General features: G+C 45.8%; 1 protein-coding gene across 3 annotated transcripts in view; it reads right to left on the bottom strand.

The window, feature by feature from the left end:
- Positions 1–19,806: 19,806 nt before the first annotated feature.
- The window catches only part of LOC139566176 (polyprenol dehydrogenase-like), a 48,354-nt gene continuing 44,700 nt past the window's right edge, over positions 19,807–23,460 (bottom strand). For all 3 annotated transcript variants that reach the window (XM_071387166.1, XM_071387165.1, XM_071387164.1), the window contains exon 7: positions 19,807–22,402. In XM_071387166.1, the coding sequence (XP_071243267.1) occupies positions 22,220–22,402 (183 nt within the window). In that variant the 3' untranslated portion in view covers positions 19,807–22,219. The remainder of the gene's footprint in view (positions 22,403–23,460) is intronic.

Raw genomic sequence — 23,460 nt, 5'->3', positions numbered from 1 at the left:
CCTCAGCAGCCTCCACTGTTGTCAAACCAGGAGATATCTCGAAAATCGGTCTCCTCACGAAAACGATGGCGTTCTCCGTTTTTCTCTCCAACACCCACAAGTGTCAACCTGGAAAAATGAATGGATGTGAAAGGGCATTTCCACGTCAAAGGTATACAGGTAATTCCAGGATAAAAATGATTGTACATTTTTTTCTGAGCGTTCTTATATCTCTCAGATATAGGACAGATACTTCAAAACCTACTTCCTTTTGATTACATGTTTGACTATCTGTTTTTCCATGTATGAATCTGTTACTAAATGCGTTTCTATGGGCTAATAGAAGTAAGGCCAAATTCAATGTCTCATCCAATACTCATTTTATATATATATATTTTTTTATACCTACAGGGGTCCTAAAATTCAAAATCAAATAGCTAATTTATCCTTGGTATGACCATCTTAAAGCAATTCCATATGTTACTTTAGTAGGAGTCTCACATTGCCATACCTCCAAAATCACGTCGCTCTCACGACTCCCTTGGAGGTTTGAATGGTACACAGGCTCCCAACAGCAAGATTATGATTGGATGTTACATTTAAAGAACCCTCCCCCCACACGCCCGTTGGTGCTTCGTGATATGTTCGTCATTGTTGTAAGACTGGAAAGGACACATTTTGCAGAGAGTTGGTCCATATGCTAGTGTGCAACATTGCAGAAAATGGAAGAAAATCTGAAGGAAAAACTGATTGTGTTTCGTCAGACGTGTGCTCTATACCCACATTCGACATACTACATTAACATATTTTGATGGGATTTTAATCAGCGATTTCCTGGTGTCGCATCATTAAAACTGAAGACTTATTTATCAAATAACTCTCTGTAAATATTATTACGCGATTAAACTGATTAATCATGTAACTGTAATTAACTAGGAAGTCGGGGCACCAAGGAAAATATTCAGATTACAAAGTTATAATTTTCCTAATTTTTCCAATAACTCAATTAGTCTTCAAAATTAATTAATAATTTTTTACCTCACGTTAGTCTCATTCCAAACGTCGTAAATCAAATCAAATCAAATCAAATTTTATTAGTCACATACACATGGTTAGCAGATGTTAATGCGAGTGTAGCGAAATGCTTGTGCTTCTAGTTCCGACAATGCAGTAATAACCAACAAGTAATCTAACCTAACAATTCCACAACTACTACCTTACACACACACACAAGTGTAAAGGGATAAAGAATATGTACATAAAGATATATGAATGAGTGGTGGTACAGAACGGCATGGCAGATGCAGTAGATGGTATAGAGTACGGTATATACATATGAGATGAGTACTGTAGGGTATGTAAACATAAAGTGGCATAGTTTAAAGTGGCTAGTGGTACATGTATTACATGAAGATGGCAAGATGCAGTAGATGATATAGAGTACAGTATATACATATGAGATGGGTAATGTAGGGTATGTAAACATTATATTAAGTGGCATTGTTTAAAGTGGCTAGTGGTACATTTTTACATAATTTCCATCAATTCCCATTTTTAAAGTGGCTGGAGTTGAGTCAGTATGTTGGCAGCGGCCGCTAAATGTTAGTGGTGGCTGTTTAACAGTCTGATGGCCTTGAGATAGAAGCTGTTTTTCAGTCTCTCGGTCCCTGCTTTGATGCACCTGTACTGACCTCGCCTTCTGGATGATAGCGGGGTGAACAGGCAGTGGCTTGGGTGGTTGTTGTCCTTGATGATCTTTATGGCCTTCCTGTGACATCGGGTGGTGTAGGTGTCCTGGAGGGCAGGTAGTTTGCCCCCGGTGATGCGTTCTGCAGACCTCACTACCCTCTGGAGAGCCTTACGGTTGTGGGCGGAGCAGTTGCCGTACCAGGCGGTGATACAGCCTGACAGGATGCTCTCGATTGTGCATCTGTAGAAGTTTGTGAGTGCTTTTGGTGACAAGCCGAATTTCTTCAGCCTCCTGAGGTTGAAGAGGCGCTGCTGCGCCTTCTTCACAACGCTGTCTGTGTGGGTGGACCAATTCAGTTTGTCCGTGATGTGTACACCGAGGAACTTAAAACTTTCCACCTTCTCCACTACTGACCCGTCGATGTGGATAGGGGGGTGCTCCCTCTGCTGTTTCCTGAAGTCCACAATCATCTCCTTTGTTTTGTTGACGTTGAGTGTGAGGTTATTTTCCTGACACCACACTCCGAGGGCCCTCACCTCCTCCCTGTAGGCCGTCTCGTTGTTGTTGGTAATCAAGCCTACCACTGTAGTGTCATCCGCAAACTTGATGATTGAGTTGGAGGCGTGCATGGCCACGCAGTCGTGGGTGAACAGGGAGTACAGGAGAGGGCTCAGAACGCACCCTTGTGGGGCCCCAGTGTTGAGGATCAGCGGGGTGGAGATGTTGTTACCTACCCTCACCACCTGGGGGCGGCCCGTCAGGAAGTCCAGGACCCAGTTGCACAGGGCGGGGTCGAGACCCAGGGTCTCGAGCTTGATGACGAGTTTGGAGGGTACTATGGTGTTAAATGCTGAGCTGTAATCGATGAACAGCATTCTCACATGGGTATTCCTCTTGTCCAGATGGGTTAGGGCAGTGTGCAGTGTGGTTGCGATTGCGTCGTCTGTGGACCTATTGGGTCGGTAAGCAAATTGGAGTGGGTCTAGGGTGTCCGGTAGGGTGGAGGTGATATGGTCCTTGACTAGTCTCTCAAAGCACTTCATGATGACGGAAGTGAGTGCTACGGGGCGGTAGTCGTTTAGCTCAGTTACCTTAGCTTTCTTGGGAACAGGAACAATGGTGGCCCTCTTGAAGCATGTGGGAACAGCAGACTGGGATAAGGATTGATTGAATATGTCCGTAAACACACCAGCCAGCTGGTCTGCGCATGCTCTGAGGACGCGGCTGGGAATGCCGTCTGGGCCTGCAGCCTTGCGAGGGTTAACACGTTTAAATGTTTTACTCACCTCGGCTGCAGTGAAGGAGAGCCCGCAGGTTTTGGTAGGGGGCCGTGTCAGTGGCACTGTATTGTCCTCAAAGCGGGCAAAAAAGTTGTTTAGCCTGTCTGGGAGCAAGACATCCTGGTCCGCAACGGGGCTGGTTTTCTTTTTGTAATCCGTGATTGACTGTAGACCCTGCCACATACCTCTTGTGTCTGAGCTGTTGAATTGCAACTCGATTTTGTCTCTGTACTGGGACTTAGCCTGTTTGATTGCCTTGCGGAGAGAATAGCTACACTGTTTGTATTCGGTCATGCTTCCGGTCACCTTGCCCTGGTTAAAAGCAGTGGTTCGCGCTTTCAGTTTCACGCGAATGCTGCCGTCAATCCACGGTTTCTGGTTTGGGAATGTTTTAATCGTTGCTGTGGGTACGACATCGTCAATGCACTTCCTAATGAACTCGCTCACCGAATCAGCATATTCGTCAATATTGTTGTTGGACGCGATGCGGAACATATTCCAATCCGCGTGATCGAAGCAGTCTTGAAGCGTGGATTCAGATTGGTCGGACCAGCGTTGAACAGACCTGAGCGCGGGAGCTTGTTGTTTGAGTTTCTGTTTGTAGGCTGGAATCAACAAAATGGAGTCGTGGTCAGCTTTTCCGAAAGGGGGGCGGGGGAGGGCCTTATATGCGTCGCGGAAATTAGTATAACAATGATCTAGGGTTTTTCCAGCCCTGGTAGCACAATCGATATGCTGATAGAATTTAGGGAGTTTTGTTTTTAGATTAGCCTTGTTAAAATCCCCAGCTACGATGAATGCAGCCTCAGGGTGTGTGGTTTCCAGTTTACAAAGAGTCAGATAAAGTTCGTTCAGGGCCATCGATGTGTCTGCTTGGGGGGGAATATATACGGCTGTGATTATGATTGAAGAGAATTCCCTTGGTAGATAATGCGGTCGACATTTGATTGTGAGGAGTTCTAGATCAGGTGAACAGAATGACTTGAGTTCCTGTGTGTTGTTATGATGATCACACCACTTCTCGTTAATCATAAGGCATACCCCCCCGCCCCTCTTCTTACCGGAAAGATGTTTGTTTCTGTCGGCGCGATGCATGAAGAAACCAGCTGGCTGCACCGACTCCGTTAGCGTCCCTTGAGTTAGCCATGTTTCCGTGAAGCAGAGCACGTTGCAATCCCTGATGTCTCTCTGGAATGCTACCCGTGCTCGGATTTCATCAACCTTATTGTCAAGAGACTGGACATTGGCGAGTAGTATGCTAGGGAGTGGAGCGCGATGTGCCCGTCTCCGAAGCCTGACCACGAGACCGCCTCGTTTGCCCCTTTTCCGGCGTCGCACAGGGTCGCCGGCTGGGATCAGATCCATTGTATTGGGTGGAAGGCAAAACACTGGATCCGTTTCGGGAAAGTCATATTCCTGGTAGGAACGATGATGAGTTGACGTTAATCGTATATTCAGTAGTTCCTCCCGACTGTATGTAATGAAACCTAAGATTACCTGGGGTACCGATGTAAGAAATAACACATAAAAAAACAGAATACTGCATATTTTCCAAGGAACGCGAAGCGAGGCGGCCATCTCTTTTCGGCGCCGGAAGAACGGCGCCCAAATTGTTGGTTATCTACATGAACCCAGTCTTCACTATGAGTCATCCATACATCAATTGTCTTAAAATCATTTATTTACTAAGTACTCACAGAAATGCATAACAAACAAACAAGATATGGTTACAAAGAAATGATAGGGGATGTGCCCTAGTGGGCTAAACCGATATGGCGGCTTGTTAGACAAAAAGGGAAGTGGGGGTCAACTGAGATGAGACACTACAAAGTTGATAATTATAACAATTGAAATGCTAATCCTTTGCACATGAACGCTCACTCATTCGGGTACAATTGCAATCAATATATATATTTACGCTCAGTGTGTCGTCGGGATCTCTGTTGAAAAGTTAGTTTCTGTTGGAGAGTCTGTCCGCCCTCTCTCTCTCTGTCGTGGTTAGAATGGATAGTTCAGAGTGACATTCATTCATGTCGTTATAGAGTAGCTGTTTCGGCGGTTGTCGGTCTTCGCGTTCAATGATACCGAATTGCTAGCTGCAGACTAGTAATTAATATCAAAGACTTGTTCTTATTCTGTCGGTATCGATAGTCTAAGAGTTTAACCACGTGGTATGGTTAAAAGATTCAGCCATCTACTCAAACCTTAGGTTTATGGTCTCTACTCAAACCTTGGCCCTCTCGTGGTAAGCTGGTCTGCAACCTTTAGCCATTTCGTAATTGAGGTAAGCTCGGTCTCCTCTCAAACCTTGGCCCTCTCGTTATCGAGGTAAGCTGGTCCGGTGATAGAAAACCCGGGTGGGGGTTTTATTCAGAACATTGAAAAGGGCTGTCTCATGAAGCCAGGTCCTGTCTGTGCCCCTGGGGGCGTGCCAATGACTTAGTGAAACTTTTTAGGGAATTGGAGTTTCCTTCATTAAACAGTCCAAAATCACATTACACAATTTCACAAACAGTATCATCCTCACTCATTCATCTTATACAACAATTAGATGTAAGCCTCATAACTGAGGCTATTATATAAACAGCGTTATGGTAATGTGGCCGTATTGTCTCCCATGAGTTTCACAAAATTGGACCAAACGGACCAATTCGTAGCTGGATTCTTCACCGATCTTTTATACCTTCTCCAGAACATAAATGTTGTTCGGACCTCAAGTTCTGTGAGGTGGAAGAAATTCCTTTGTTCTCTCTATGAAAACTCACTCTTTCTCTATACTGTGGCCATGAGGAGATAATCTCCTCCAGGAATTTACGACCTCTCTGACCACAGCAGCCTGGTTGTAGGAGACAGAGAGATAGGGGGATTGTGCATAGAAAAGGGCTGGTGCAGAGGGAGGGGGGGTAGTGCTCGCTGTACCCAAAGAGGGCAACGTCATGACACCGGCCGTCCTCACCATAGACTGTAAAATGAATCGCCACGCACTGTTGCACCTACGGCACTAATCTAGTGAGCACTATTGGAGCGGCGGACAAGCAAGGCATTTGATTGGTTTGGCGTGTAGCAAGGCGTCACTGATTTACACCGGGTCTACACCCTTATTTAGCTATTTTTCTGCCATGAACGTCTCCAGGCTTTCCTGTATTAGGTAAGCCTGGTTCTTGACGAGGCTAGCTTAGTAGAAACCCAGCCTCAAGGCCATTAGACTCTAGGGCAGAACCCTGCTGGTGGCCCATGGGCTGAATTTGGCCCGCGGGTGATTTTATTTGACGCCCCAAGTCTTCTGAGCAAAAAACAAACAAACTAAAAAATATATATATATATACAGTGCATTCGGAGAGTATTCAGGCCTCTTGACTTTTCCCACATTTTGTTAAGTTACAGCCTTATTCTAAAATGTATGACATAATTTTTTCACCTCATCAGTCTACACACAATAGCCCATAATGCCAAAGACAGAGGGGAGCTGTTTTGCTCGGATGCTTTCTCCGGTGAGATAGTTTCAGCCGCTTGCAAATTGACAGAAATTTGGCGGGTGCACAATTTGGATGCTGGAATTATTTGGGATGAATGTGCGAACCTAACCTACTTTTTGATGTGATTTGTTTGACAATCAGATGAAAACATCATGACTGGTTGTGCTTATGGTACATTTTACGTATTTTTAGGTGGGGGGAGCTCAGATTGGCCCCCCCAAATCACAAAGTCCGCCCCTGCCCATTCATCATAGTATCAATGGGGGTCATAAATGTCTAACCTAGGCTCTGTGTATGTCCATTCTGCTCAAACCAGAAATGCACAATACCATATGAAATCCACAATGTGACCAATTCTGTGTCCATGTTCATTAATTATTCTGTATCATCAGAGGCATCATCTGTTGGCTGGCACAGACTTCAATACATCCTTGACTAGCTGGTGCCCCCGCACATTGACTCTGTAACCCAGTACCCCCTGTACTGTATATAGCCTCGGTATTGTTATTATACTGCTGCTCTTAATTATTTGTTACTTTTATTTCTTATTTTTGTAGGTATTTTTCTTAAAGCTGCATTGTTGGTTAAGGGCTTGTAAAGTTAGCATTTCACTACACCTGTTGTATTCGGCGCATGTGACAAATAACATTCGATTTGATCTACTGTTTACCTTACCATGACCTTCCCTTAACCTTAGTTGTGAACATATTGGATTATCTGTGAAATGTTCTCTGACACTGATTTTGGCAGAAACCAGAGCCATGAGAAGGACTGATGCTCCTTTCCTCTAGACTTGAGAAGGTTCTGAGGCTGGTTCTGAAGCTGACTTACAGATATAAAGCCCCCAATGTGCCTGTACTGCATGTTCCCTAACAGAGGGTGCTGTGGCTGTCACAGATGATGTGTACATCTATTCCCTGGATAACGACAAATCCTATTTTACAGTCTGGCCATGCCGTATTGAAATATCTGCCTGAGACACAATCCATTTCCTCTGAAAAGGCATCACAAGGGAGAGTGGTGTGTGTGTGGTTGAGGGGATTTCCAATAACAGTCTTTCAGCCACAGGATAGGCTAGACCCATTATCTACATGAGCAGATTCATTATACTGCTATTCCTTGTTGCATTACACATCTAATTAACATTAAATAGGCCCTCTACTCAAGTATGCTAAATTGAATCCTGAGCTGACATGGTTAAGTAAATCTCCAGTGGTTCAAGAGAACATTGCATAAATTGGAAAGAGGATGCATGTGAATGGCTGTGTCAGGATTGTTTAAATTATGGCAGAGTTTGTGTAAGTAATTGTAATAGGAAACAATGTATTGTTGATGTAATTAGTGAGGCAAGAATGCTGTTGGTGTGAGTGTGCTTGTACAGTTTTCTGTTTGAACATAAACACATATATATAAAAAGCATAAATGTTCATGCAAAGGCATAACTTCTTACACTATAATTGATGCAGAGGCCTCTTCTATCATGCTCTTCTTTAAACACATTGGGGCCCGATTCCAACCCGAGTTAAGTGCAGGTAAATGGAATGTTCTTTTCTCTTTTTATGCGTCTACCTTTGACTCATTCCTCTCTGCCTCCTTCTTTCCACTCCTCTCCTCTTTTGACCTCACCCTCTCACCTTCCCCCCCTACTCACAAGGCAGGCAATACGCTTGACCTCATCTTTACTAGATGCTGTTCTTCCACTAATCTCATTGCAACTCCCCTCCAAGTCTCCGACCACTACCTTGTATCCTTTTCCCTCTCGCTCTCATCCAACACTTCCCACACTGCCCCTACTCGGATGGTATCGCGCCGTCCCAACCTTCGCTCTCTCTCCCCCGCTACTCTCTCCTCTTCCATCCTATCATCTCTTCCCTCTGCTCAAACCTTCTCCAACCTATCTCCTGATTCTGCCTCCTCAACCCTCCTATCCTCCCTTTCTGCATCCTTTGACTCTCTATGTCCCCTATCCTCCAGGCCGGCTCGGTCCTCCCCTCCTGCTCCGTGGCTCGACGACTCACTGCGAGCTCACAGATCAGGGCTCCGGGCAGCCGAGCGGAAATGGAGGAAAACTCGCCTCCCTGCGGACCTGGCATCCTTTCACTCCCTCCTCTCTACATTCTCCTCTTCTGTCTCTGCTGCTAAAGCCACTTTCTACCACTCTAAATTCCAAGCATCTGCCTCTAACCCTAGGAAGCTCTTTGCCACCTTCTCCTCCCTCCTGAATCCTCCTCCCCCCTCCTCCCTCTCTGCGGATGACTTCGTCAACCATTTTGAAAAGAAGGTCGACGACATCCGATCCTCGTTTGCTAAGTCAAACGACACCGCTGGTTCTGCTCACACTGCCATACCCTGTGCTTTGACCTCTTTCTCCCCTCTCTCTCCAGATGAAATCTCGCGTCTTGTGACGGCCGGCCGCCCAACAACCTGCCCGCTTGACCCTATCCCCTCCTCTCTTCTCCAGACCATTTCCGGAGACCTTCTCCCTTACCTCACCTCGCTCATCAACTCATCCTTGACCGCTGGCTACGTCCCTTCCGTCTTCAAGAGAGCGAGAGTTGCACCCCTTCTGAAAAAACCTACACTCGATCCCTCCGATGTCAACAACTACAGACCAGTATCCCTTCTTTCTTTTCTCTCCAAAACTCTTGAACGTGCCGTCCTTGGCCAGCTCTCCTGCTATCTCTCTCAGAATGACCTTCTTGATCCAAATCAGTCAGGTTTCAAGACTAGTCATTCAACTGAGACTGCTCTTCTCTGTGTCACGGAGGCGCTCCGCACTGCTAAAGCTAACTCTCTCTCCTCTGCTCTCATCCTTCTAGACCTATCGGCTGCCTTTGATACTGTGAACCATCAGATCCTCCTCTCCACCCTCTCCGAGCTGGGCATCTCCGGCGCGGCCCACGCTTGGATTGCGTCCTACCTGACAGGTCGCTCCTACCAGGTGGCGTGGCGAGAATCTGTCTCCGCACCACGTGCTCTCACCACTGGTGTCCCCCAGGGCTCTGTTCTAGGCCCTCTCCTATTCTCGCTATACACCAAGTCACTTGGCTCTGTCATATCCTCACATGGTCTCTCCTATCATTGCTATGCAGACGACACACAATTAATCTTCTCCTTTCCCCCCTCTGATAACCAGGTGGCGAATCGCATCTCTGCATGTCTGGCAGACATATCAGTGTGGATGACGGATCACCACCTCAAGCTGAACCTCGGCAAGACGGAGCTGCTCTTCCTCCCGGGGAAGGACTGCCCGTTCCATGATCTCGCCATCACGGTTGACCACTCCATTGTGTCCTCCTCCCAGAGTGCTAAGAACCTTGGCGTGATCCTGGACAACACCCTGTCGTTCTCAACTCACATCAAGGCGGTGACCCGTTCCTGTAGGTTCATGCTCTACAACATTCGCAGAGTACGACCCTGCCTCACACAGGAAGCGGCGCAGGTCCTAATCCAGGCACTTGTCATCTCCCGTCTGGATTACTGCAACTCGCTGTTGGCTGGGCTCCCTGCCTGTGCTATTAAACCCCTACAACTCATCCAGAACGCCGCAGCCCGTCTGGTGTTCAACCTTCCCAAGTTCTCTCACGTCACCCCGCTCCTCCGCTCTCTCCACTGGCTTCCAGTTGAAGCTCGCATCCGCTACAAGACCATGGTGCTTGCCTACGGAGCTGTGAGGGGAACGGCACCTCCGTACCTTCAGGCTCTGATCAGGCCCTACACCCAAACAAGGGCACTGCGTTCATCCACCTCTGGCCTGCTCGCCTCCCTACCTCTGAGGAAGTACAGTTCCCGCTCAGCCCAGTCAAAACTGTTCGCTGCTCTGGCACCCCAATGGTGGAACAAACTCCCTCACGACGCCAGGTCAGCGGAGTCAATCACCACCTTCCGGAGACACCTGAAACCCCACCTCTTTAAGGAATACCTAGGATAGGATAAAGTAATCCTTCTAACCCCCCCCTCCCCCTTAAAAGAGTTAGATGCACTATTGTAAAGTGGTTGTTCCACTGGATATCATAAGGTGAATGCACCAATTTGTAAGTCGCTCTGGATAAGAGCGTCTGCTAAATGACTTAAATGTAAATGTAAATGTAATGCACTTGTTAATTCTGACCTTGAACTTAAGCGTGAGAATAGCATGCGTGCTATTCACCTGCTATTCGTTTTGGGTGGTAATTGAATAAATAAATGAAGGTGTGGCAGATTCCCTAATAATTCCACCACCTTTACGCACGAGGAAACCATGAATGAGGTCTAGTGAACCTACCAGTTTCAAGAGAAAAAAGCTCTTATCAAGTTGTAAATTACAGTGCATGTAGAATTATGTTATTTCTATTGGAAAAAAATAAGTGCATTCTTTTTTGATAAGAGCTAGGTAAATTAGTAATCTGTTTGTAGAAGGGAATTGTAAATATAAATGACACTTGTTTTAGATCTATTTGACCTTATAATCGCTGGAGACCAGTCATATGGCAGCAAACTGAAGCATATCAACAACAAAAAATCTTTGTCCAGTTCGAGGTGAATAATCGCTGTTCTGACATCCAGAAGCTCTTTTCGGTCATAAGAGACGGTAGCAGTAACATTATGTATAAAATAAGTTACAATGCAAAAAAACTAACAAAATAGCACAGTTGGTTAGGAGCCTGTAAAACGTCAGCCATCCCCTCCGGCGCCATTGTGATATTAGCCATTATCAGTATCAACCGTCAGTAGGCCTAATAACCAAACATATTCAACTGCCAATTTACTGTTAGTTCCCTTCAGTTGGTATAGCCTACATTCATTTGCTTCCTCTGTAAACGCTGTCACTGCCAGTGTGATTGTTGATGTGGATCATTGGTAAAAGTTAATAGTATAAAACAAAAAAAAACATGTAGACTTATGAAAATGAAGCGGAGCGCAGAGCAATCCGTGAGAGTTTGAACCCGATGCATGGCGCAATACTTGGCTGTGTCATCACACAGTTCCATGGTTAGTGCAGGCAATAGACGAGGGTGTATTTGTCATGCTCTGACCTTAGATATCTCTGTTTTCTTTATATTTTGGTTAGGTCAGGGTGTGACGAGGGTGGGTATGCTAGTTTTTGTATTGTCTAGGGTTTTTGTATGTCTAGGGGTTTGTAGGTCTAGGTAATTTGTATGTCTATGGTGGCCTGATATGGTTCCCAATCAGAGGCAGCTGTTTATCGTTGTCTCTGATTGGGGATCATATTTATTTAGCCATTTTCCCTTTGGTGTTCGTGGGTTCTTGTTTATGTGTAGTTGTCTGTCAGCACTCGTTTTGTATAGCTTCACGTGTCGTTTTGTTATTTTGGTTAGTTTGTTCAGTGTTCATTCTTATTATAATAAAGAATGTACGCATACCACGCTGCGCCTTGGTCCGATTCATACGACGTACGTGACAGAAGAACCCACCATAAAAGGACCAAGCAGCGTGTTCAGGAGGAGCAGACATTATGGACATGGGACGAGATTTTGGACGGTAAAGGATCCTGGACGTGGGAGGAAATATTGGCAGGAGAGGATTGCCTACCATGGAAGCAGGTGGAGATAGCGCAGGAGGAACGGCGACGATACGAGGGGACATGGCTAGCACGGAAGCCCGAGAGGCAGCTCCCCCCCCAAAATTTGGGGGGCACACGAGGAGATTGGCTGAGTCAGGTTGGAGATCTGAGCCAACTCCTCATGCTTACCGTGGGGAGCGTGTGACTGGTCAGACACCGTGTTACGCAGTGATGCGCACGGTGTCTCCAGTTCGCATTCATAGCCCGGTGCGTGCATTTGCCGGGCTAGAATGGGCATCCAGCTAGGACAGATGGTCCCGGCTCAGCGCTCCTGGTCTCCAGTACACCTCCTTGGACCAGGATATCCTGCGCCGGCTCTGCGTACTGTGTCTCCGGTGCGTCTGCACAGCCCAGTGTGTCCTGTGCTAGCGCCCCGCACTTGCCGGGCTCAAGTGAGCATCCAGCCAGGACGCATTGTGCCAGATGTACGCTCCAGATCCCCAGTGCGCCTCCACAGTCCAGTACGTCCTGTGCCTCCTCTCTGCACTCGCCCTGAGGTGCGTGTCCCCAACCCGGTACCACCAGTGCCGGCACCACGCATCAGACCTCCAGTGCGCCTCCACAGTCCAGTGCGTCCTGTGCCTCCTCTCCGTACTCGCCCTGAGATGCGTGTCATCAGCTCGGTACCACCAGTTCCGGCACCACGCATCAGGCCTCCAGTGCGCTTCCACAGTCCAGTACGGCCTGTGCCTCTTCCCCGCACTCGCCTTGAGGTGTGTGTCCTCAGCCCGGTACCACCAGTTCCGGCACCACGCATCAGGCTTCCAGTGCGCTTTCACAGTCCAGAGCTTCCGGCGACAGTTCCCAGTCCAGAGCTTCCGGCGACAGTACCCAGTCCAGAGCTTCCGGCGACAATACCCAGTCCAGAGCTTCCGGCGACAGTACCCAGTCCAGAGCTTCCGGTGACAGTTCCCAGTCCAGAGCTTCCGGCGACAGTTCCCAGTCCAGAGCTTCCGGCGACAGTACCCAGTCCAGAGCTTCCGGCGACAGTTCCCAGTCCAGAGCTTCCGGCGACAGTTCCCAGTCCAGAGCTTCCGGCGACAGTTCCCAGTCCGGAACCTCCAACGACAGGCCACAATCCGGGACCTCCAACGACGGGCCCCAGTCCGGAACCTCCAACGACGGGCCACAGTCCGGAACCTCCAACGACGGGCCACAGTCCGGAACCTCCAACGACGGGCCACAGTCCGGAACCTCCAACGACGGGCCACAGTCCGGAACCTCCATCGACGGTCCCCAGTCCGGGGTCTCCAGCGACGATCCCCAGCCCGGGGTCTTCAGCGACGATCCCCAGCCCGGGGTCTCCAGCGACGGTCCCCAGTCCGGGGTTTCCAGCGACGGTCCCCAGTCCGGGGTCTCCAACGACGGTCCCCAGTCCGGGGTCGCCAACGACGGTTCCCAGTCCGGGGCCTCCGGCGATGATCCGCAGTCAAGAGCCTCCGGCGATGATCCACGGTCCGGTTCTACAAAGGCGGAGGGATCAGCGTAAGGAGGGGGGGCTGCGTCCAGAACCGGAGCCGCCACCGAGGGTAGATGCCCACCCGGACCCTCTCCTATAGGTTCAGGTTTGCGGCCGGGAGTCCGCACCTTTGGGGGGGGGGGGTACTGTCACGCTCTGACCTTAGATATCTCTGTTTTCTTTATATTTTGGTTAGGTCAGGGTGTGACGAGGGTGGGTATGCTAGTTTTTGTATTGTCTAGGGTTTTTGTATGTCTAGGGGTTTTGTAGGTCTAGGTAATTTGTATGTCTATGTGGCCTGATATGGTTCCCAATCAGAGGCAGCTGTTTATCGTTGTCTCTGATTGGGGATCATATTTAGGTAGTCATTTTCCCTTTTGGTTTGTGGGTTCTTGACTATGTGTAGTTGCCTGTCAGCACTTCTTTTGTATAGCTTCACGTGTCGTTTTGTTATTTTGGTTAGTTTGTTCAGTGTTCATTCTTATTATAATAAAGAATGTACGCATACCACGCTGCGCCTTGGTCCGATTCATACGACGAACGTGACAGTATTCTTGCTATTATAATTCTATGTACACTAATCTTCCAACATTACCATGGGTTGAAGAATTGAATGTGCCAATTTTCTGAATGAATCAATCCACAAAAACTTGTTTTTAATGATTCTTAATTACTTTCCTAAACCTAAATAATATACAAGATAAGAGTATCTTTTTTATCTACCAATTGGTGCTAAAACAGAGACGAATATGCATATATTTAGATAGATTTCTTTCATTGATCCCTAATTTTCTTAACCCATTCTCTTGATATATTCTAGTGAGTCTGTCATCAAAATTCTAGCTAAAAGCTACACCATATTTAAAGGGAGGGCTTCAGATAAATGCACTGAAACCACTATTCAATGAAAACTCCATGAGGAAATCTGTTGGCCAGCAAGTCGGAGGGTTTTCAGCAGTTGAATTAAAATTATTTAGAGCACAAGGTAGCCACACCTGCAGAGCGTGTTACTTGGCTGAATACGGTAAGTCTGAATACCGAATACCGAGAAGGGTGTAGGAAAGGCGTACATTTCCTATATCTGAATTGCCCCCCCAGTGACAGACTGTTGCCTATTGGAAACAGGTCAATCTTCATCACTGTCTATTAGCATTTGATCTGAGAGCTCCTCTCCCTCCTTTTTACAGAGAGGAGACGGCGAGAGAAGGAAAGAGAGAGGACACGGGGGAGGAGCCCACCATACAGACCACCCTATTGGTGGAATGACATGAGATTAGATGATGAGATTATTCATTGTTGCAATACTTTCTGATTGACCTTGAAAAGCCTTGTTGGATGTCATTGTCAACACTGTGGATGATAAACATGTTGAGGTCAGGGCTTAATTGTATGGCCTTGAAAATGTCATTAGGCCTACATAGGTTACACACCTACCTACCTACCTACCTATCTACCTATCTACCTAACATCATTTGTCAACATCTAATAGACCACAGGGAGGAAGAGGGTTTTGGTACACTTCAGCTTCATCATTGTGGAATTTAGCATTCACAGCCTGTTCAAAAGGGCCTGTATTCTCTTCCCGCGACAAGGATGTACTCAGTTGCCCTTTTTAAAAGGGGATTAATCGTAATATAGATACATTAAAGGTTCAGTCCTCAATTGATTGTACCCGTGACTCACACTACGGGCCAGAAATCTGTATCACGGAAGTATTGCGGAAGATCCACTTTAAAATGTAAAATGTCATTTCCGATACAACGTTTACTGTGCAGCATTTACCGTGAATGCAGTCTCCGCAAACGCGGGAACATTGCCTTTAAATTTCAATCGAGCGATATTGATTGAATCCGTCCGTAAAACAAGTTAGAGTACTTGCCAGCGATGCAGCTAGCAGATTGTGCATTCTCTTTTTAAATGATGGTTATTTGATTTGGTGTTTTTCCATGACAGAAAATATAATCATTGAAGCTTTTAGCACGAGCTCGTTTGAATAATCAGAACGGTAAGGTAGCTTCAAAACCCACAGGGATCTTTGTCCCGACTCTGTTTCATTTTCTGCTTGATTTTAATCTCACTCTTGCACAAATATGAGGAATGAATCAATAAAATGCCTGAATGAATAGCACCGGGTTTAATCAGCCCTATGCTCTCACTAGGGCTAAAATCCAGCCTTGCTCTTGCTGTTTTGTAATTAAAAACGTTAATTGGAGCAAATGGCCAACATGGCAACATCCACTCACACACAACAGCCATATTAATAATCATTAAACCAACAGCCACAAAATACATCAGTGTCCCTTTCCTGCAGTCAAATGACCTAGGGGTGGAATGTGGAATGTGAAATGTTTATATTTTTCATAATTTGATCATTAATAAACATAAAAAATGTAAAAAATTCTCAAAATACAGTGTTTCTATGTCAAATGGTTTTGTTATATTTCAGTCTTCTGTGATGTACATAAAGTGTAATATTGGGATGCAAACTCAAAATTAAATACCTTTCAAATCTGACATGGTACAGCGGTCTTCTTTTATTAAGCCCATAACCATGTGTGTGAGGTGTATACTTCTGCTTCAAAGTAGATTGGTTAAAGACTACCAAGAATCACATCACTCTGTGTGACCCTGATTTAGCCCACTGCAATAGAAGGTTAACAGGTTGAGCAACTCATGATAGAGTCACTACACTCTTTGCAGGTAAATTCAACTTAAACCTTAACCCAACCCTAAACTTATCCCTTACCCTAATCTAGCCACAGGATGAACAATCCATCTGGACTTTCCTTGAGCAAGAAACCTCACAGTAGAAGCACAGGGAAATGGAATCCCTCTCCTAACCTAACCTAACTCTAACCCTAGCTTCATGTCAACATCCTGGTTCAACCCTAACCCTAGCTTCATGTTCACATCTCGGTTCAACCCTAACCCTAGCTTCATGTTCACATCTCGGTTCAACCCTAACCCTAGCTTCATGTTCACATCTCGGTTCAACCCTAACCCTAGCTTCATGTTCACATCTCGGTTCAACCCTAACCCTAGCTTCATGTTCACATCTCGGTTCAACCCTAACCCTAGCTTCATGTTCACATCTCGGTTCATCCCTAACCCTAGCTTAATGTCCACATCCTGGTTCAACCCTAACCCTAGCTTCATGTTCACATCTCGGTTCAACCCTAACCCTAACACTAAGCCTAGCTTCATGTCCACATCCCAGTTCATCCCTAACCCTAGCTTAATGTCCACATCCTGGTTCAACCCTAACCCTAGCTTCATGTCCACATCTCGGTTTAACCCTAACCCTAGCTTAATGTCCACATCCTGGTTCAACCCTAACCCTAGCTTAATGTCCACATCCTGGTTCAACCCTAACCCTAGCTTAATGTCCACATCCTGGTTCAACCCTAACCCTAGCTTCATGTCCACATCCTGGTTCAACCCTAACCCTAGCTTCATGTCCACATCTCAGTTTAACCCTAACCCTAACCCTAGCTTCATGTCCACATCCCAGTTCAACCCTAACCCTAGCTTAATGTCCACATCCTGGTTCAACCCTAACCCTAGCTTCATGTCCACATCTCGGTTCAACCCTAACCCTAGCTTCATGTCCACATCTCGGTTCAACCCTAACCCTAGCTTCATGTCCACATCCTGGTTCAACCCTAACCCTAGATTCATGTTCACATCTTGGTTCAACCCTAACCCTAGCTTCATGTCCACATCCTGGTTCAACCCTAACCCTAGATTCATGTTCACATCTTGGTTCAACCCTAACCCTAGCTTAATGTCCACATCCTGGTTCAACCCTAACCCTAGCTTCATGTCCACATCCTGGTTCAACCCTAACCCTAGCTTCATGTTCACATCTTGGTTCAACCCTAACCCTAGCTTAATGTCCACATCCTGGTTCAACCCTAACCCTAGCTCCATGTCCACATCTCGGTTTAACCCTAACCCTCAACCGTAACTCTAGCCCTACACCAAAAGTGAAATAAGAAAATAACGGCATTCTTAATAAACATCCATCTTTCCCCCACATAAAACTCTGGAGTTGGCAGCTATTTCAACCGTGCTGTATGAGTGAAGCTGACAGAGCCAGATGTGCTTCCCTGTGGCTCCGGCTACATTGCTAACGCTAACTAGCCCCCAGTGCCTAAGCCCTGTCACTTACCCCCTTTTTGACTTTTTAAGCACTTCTACTCCTCTACAGTACAGTTCACAGAGGCAAGTTAACTCTGTGACTGCTAAGTAGTTTAACTAGCAGACACTCTTTAGGGCCAAACGATTGGCCTCTGTGAATTAGTTTCATACGGATTTTATTGTTATTCAGATATATGCCACATACTGTATGTGTATAATCCCTGCGGGACTTGAACCCACAACCTTTGCGTTGCTAACGCCACACTCTAACTGAGCCCCGCGGGACCACATGGAGCTATTACCTAGCTGAGGTGCCCCAGGACCCGGTCTTATCTACGCTGACTAACAGGTCTGCTGGAACGACCCGCAGGGAACAAGGCGATAAGTGCTAGTCTACAGCTCCCCTGCACCACCCTGTGACAGAACAAGAGGATGTCTTTTACATATATAATTAGAGATGGCTGACTTCCCCCAAATCACTACAGTCAAGGAAATACTATTCAGACTCACTATATATCACACATAAACATAGAAACACACCTGACCACGGGGTTAGTGATCTTGTGGCTCTAAATCTTTAGCTACCTGTTTGAGACTGTAATAAATTGTATCGATGCAAAATAAAAGCGCTAGGAAAAGACGCAACCTGATGCAGAGCTAAGGGTAACACATGCATGGGATCACAATGACTTCCTTTTTGCTCAGACCTGATGCAATTCTTTCTTCTTAAAAATAAAGAGAGGGAGAAAAAGAAAAACATGACGACCAAATAATTGACTCTTTATCCTCTGGCCATTGAGACATGGCTGTGCTGCGGAGGCCGGCCCAGTATAGTTTATAGATTCACACTGATATGACTCTCCTCTCTCAGCATGGATTTATAGAAGAGCCTTACCCAATCTCAGGAATAATATGGAAACAGAGATATGGTAAAAATCTTTGTGTAACTCGTGAATAAAACATTGGATTCCCCAACGTGTGTGTGTGGCCTACTCTACTCATGGTGCCTGAAGAGCACAGTGTTCTAAGCCGTCCTCTTTGACACACATTAGGTATGACGTGCTAGTCTGAAGAATGACAGATTGGTTTGTCAGATGCTTCGAAAAGACTGATGCCCTGCTTGCAAGCTGTAGGGGTATTACTTCCACACAGTAACATAATAAATGTCATGGCCTGTCACACACACACACACACACACACACACACACACACACACACACACACACACACACACACACACACACACACACACACACACACACACACACACACACACACACACACACACACACACACACACACACACACACACACACACACACACACACACACACACACACACACACACACACACACACACACACACACACACACACACACACACACACACACACACACACACACACACACAGACAGACAGACAGACAGACAGACAGACAGACAGACAGACAGACAGACAGACAGACAGACAGACAGACAGACAGACAGACAGACAGACAGACAGACATTTGTGGCCTGCTGGAGGTCATTTTGCTGGGCTCTGGCAGTGCTCCTGCTGCTCAAAGGTGGAGGTAGCGGTCCTGCTGCTGGGTTGTTGCCCTCCTACGGCCTCCTCCACGTCTCCTGATGTACTGGCCTGTCTCCTGGTAGCGCCTCCATAATCTGGACACTATGCTGACAGACACAGCAAACCTTCTTGCCACAGCTCGCATTGATGTGCCATCCTGGATGAGCTGCACTACCTGAGCCACTTGTGTGGGTTGTAGACTCCATCTCATGCTACCACTTGAGTGAGAGCACCGCCAGCATTCAAAAGTGACCAAAACATCAGCCAGGAAGCATAGGAACTGAGAAGTGGTCTGTGGTCACCACCTGCAGAATCACTCCTTTATTGGGGGTGTCTTGCTAATTGCCTATAATTTCCACCTTTTGTCTATTCCATTTGCACAACAGCATGTGAAATTTGTTGTCAATCAGTGTTGCTTCCTAAGTGGACAGTTTGATTTCACAGAAGTGTGATTGACTTGGAGTTACATTGTGTTGTTTAAGTGTTCCCTTTATTTTTTTGAGCAGTGTAAATACATTTGATTTGACCCCCCCCCCCACACACACACACTATTGTCAATATGTTGAAAATGATAATACCATTTCGTCAACCATTATGCATTATTGCACACAGTAGATTTAAGATACAAGGTAAAACAAATCTGGGATAGCAATTCATTTACAATAGATTTTTTATTTAGATTTGTGTCCAATGTGGACATCCTTCTCTATGATATGAGTGAGGACAACACAGTCACATCTAAGAATCACTCAATGACTTGAAACTCAAATGAATAACTACTTAATTAATTAGTACAGTACAACTAAAGAAAACTTGGAAAAGCAAGGCATCGTTCACAGTGGTTGTGGTAATACAATGAACAACCGAATGACTTCAGAGGAAAATGTCCTACCGAAATGTTTACATCTTGGATGTATTATATCTAACGTTTATGGTGTTTATTATTTGTTATTCTTCTCTTACTTTTTTTTGTTGGCATTTTCTTAAAACCGCATTGTTGGTTAAGGGCTTGTAAGTAAGCATTTCACTGTAAGGTCCTGTTGTATTCGGCGCATGTGACAAATACAATTTGATTTGATTTTCATTTGGTGTCTCTTATGTCTGCCTTTATCCAGCATTAGACTCATAACACATTTTGTATTATAACAAAAGCAGATGGAAACTTGGAGGGGAGTCCTCTTCTCTTCAACCTTCCTCATTAGTATTCTAAAGAGCATGTAAGTATTGGCACTGTTGTTATTGAATAACTGTTGTCTTGGTCATGTACAGAACTGAAACTTGCACTGCTTAGGCATGCATACACATACAGTACTTGAACACAAAACACCTAAGACAAAACATTGACGATATCCTGTATGAGAATTTCGACACGCATACTTAAAATGGATTGTAGACACCTAGAAGAAGAAGCTAGATAATGAAGATGTGCAGTCCCTATTAACCATCTTAATTAAAAAGACGTCATAGCAAGTGTTTGTAATTCAAGCAGCCATCGAACACGAGCACAAATTACAGGCAGCACCCAAGTTAGAACTCTCCACACTAGAAACCTCTTATCATGAGAACCACTTACAGTAATTTAAAGATTCAGAATCGTCTAGTAAGACTGAAAATGGCGTGTCTGAAAATATGATCCACCAACCATTAACATGTTATTACTGTTTCAGAACATTTAAAGATAAGCATCATTTTGTTATCACAGTATGGCACAGAGACATCAAAAATCACGACAACATTTCACATCAGTCACAGTGAAGTGGAGATAGCAGGGCAGAACATTCCCTCTGGGCACAGGGAGTCAAACAAGGCAAAGGCATCTACTGTACTATGAGGAAGCTCATTGTCAGTTATTTTCCTGGATGATGACAACAACAAGGATTGGACACACCCATTAAATGAGGCAAGTGCAAATTAAGCGGGAATAAGGCTAACCAAGTTTGAGTCTCATGGTCGTCATTGTTAGCCCTTCACCAAAGCATATTTGATATGATATTTTTGATCACAGCTATGAGGCGGTACATCTACAGATATTTGGTCCAGTCCTTGATGGGAGTCAGGGGTGGACTAGGACCAGAAATGGCCTCTGGCATTATTGTAACACAACAGACAATTTTTTTCCTTTTCCTTGAGGCCCCCATATTAGCCAGATAATGATAATTTTGTAAAAAAATAAAAAATAAAAAAGAGTTACAAAGGCCCACTAGGATAAAAATGGACCAGCCCATCTGGCATTTACCCGAAATGCCAGATGGCCAGTCCGCCCCTGATGGGAGTCCAAGTATGAGAAAAAGAATGGACAGAGGGTCCAATTTTAGACCGAAAAAAAGATGGGGCTGTTTCGAAGAGATATTAGTAGCTCCGAGGCACTACTAGCTCCGATGTTGTTCTTTGTGTTCGTTCATGTTTTGTTATCTGCGATTCCAGAAGAGGGAGCTACAGTACCAAAGCTTAATACATTTGGCAGCAGAACTTGTATTGCAATATAAAAAACATCAATTCCATCACTCAATGTGCAGTTCAGCATGTGTTTAATAGAGCTTGTCGCATGGTAGAATGGGTGTCTTCAGAACTGTCTTTGCGGAGGAGGAGATATGTTAGAAGATATGAAATGCTGAAGAGTCGATTCCATTGCTGATGTGTAACGCAGTACTATGAGGACAGAGGTCAAGAGAGGACAGTTACTGTAGAGGCAACAACCAAGGTTTGTGCTGTAGCTAGATGTTGCTAAGTAATCAAGAAGCCTAAGTCCACAGGCTGTCGCTGTACATAGTGCTGGCTGGGGCTGACTTGGGCTGTATCCCGATACTACTAAAATATGTACTTGTGCTCTCCTCCCCATGAATTTAAAAGCATTGGATTGGTGTCAGCCTAGGCTAGAGGGAGTTGGTACCATATTTCCTATACCAGTGCTTTTAAATCCATGAAGGGAAGGGAACAAGTGCACACTTAGGGCCGAAGGGAAGGCTTGAGAATTGGGACGCAGCTTGGTTGTTGTTGACGCTGGAGGGAGGTGTCATGCCAACGATCTTGGCATACTTCTAAGATCATGGTTCCTGGTTCCTCCTCTAGATCTCCCGAAGACCAACCAGCGCACAGCTCTGTTTCCACAGCTCAGCCCTCACGTTGTGATCGTAAGTCATGTCAGCGGATTCAGTTCTCTCCCCGTTATAGAAGTAGCAGCCTCCGACCCCCTCCAGCTGCGACGCAGTGGCAGCCAGGATAGATGTCGACGCTCCCTCGGCTGGGATCTGGAGATGACACAGAAATAACACTTTAGAAAAGAATGGACCGGCAGGGACAGGCTTGTTCTTCAGAAACATAGTGGTCTTCTGTTCCATTTTCAAAATTGTAAACTGAAGCCCAGTTCTATCAATCATTCAAACCGGCAACATCAACGCTTTCATAAACAGGATGCAGTCCTCTGTTCCATTTTTCAAAATGTAAAATATATTTCACAACTGAATTGCTAAGCAGCTTCAGTTAGTTACACCTTGTCCCCAGGCTCAATTGCTAGAGAGGCGGCTGGGCGGACGAGATTAGAATTAGGCTATTTAGATGTATGACAAAGAGTTGTTACAGCAATCTAAGGCGTCTGTGAGCTCTCAGGTGAACTAACACGTCTGTCTGGCAGCAGCAGCCTGTGGTGAGTGATGTGCAGCAGGCCGGGCAGCAGCAGGCAGGTTAAGTGGAGGAGGTTAGAGAGGAGGAAGCCAGACTGATCTATTGCAGGCCATGCCTACTGCTCTGGAAAGCCTGGAGCTTATATAAGGCGCATATGGCGGCTCCTAAATGGGCCCACTGCACTGGAGGAGAAACAAACGCCAACACAGAGCATTGAAACACTACACTCGCTGCCCGTGGGAATCTGAATTCACGTCCCTCGTTTAAACACACAAACACAATCAACAACACATAGTGTGAATGTCTTTGCTGATGGGGACTTCGAAGAGTCAAGAAGAATTTGCTCCCCACAATATATTTGGACTAGAGGTGAGGTTTTAGTAATCCAAATTGTTGTATGGCCAAAAACAGTGATTAACACTGAGGATGTTCCTCGAATGGAAAATGTGAATGAAGACACTGGCAGACAGGCCGGCTTGATTTCCAAACAGCAGATGTGAAATAGCCCCTAATGAAATCCGTCGACAGATGGGCCACAAGACAAGACCACCAGTCCAGAAATGTGTATACACGTCTTAGACAGCACACATACATGTCTCACTTATAAAACAAATACTTGTAGAGAAAGGAAAAGTGACAAACATTGAACAAAACAATATTTCATGCAGGTCCATATTTCTTAGGG

Source organism: Salvelinus alpinus, chromosome 38 (assembly GCF_045679555.1).
Source record: "Salvelinus alpinus chromosome 38, SLU_Salpinus.1, whole genome shotgun sequence".
In the NCBI taxonomy this organism is placed as follows: domain Eukaryota; kingdom Metazoa; phylum Chordata; class Actinopteri; order Salmoniformes; family Salmonidae; genus Salvelinus; species Salvelinus alpinus.
This window is presented reverse-complemented; position numbering and strand designations above follow the sequence as displayed.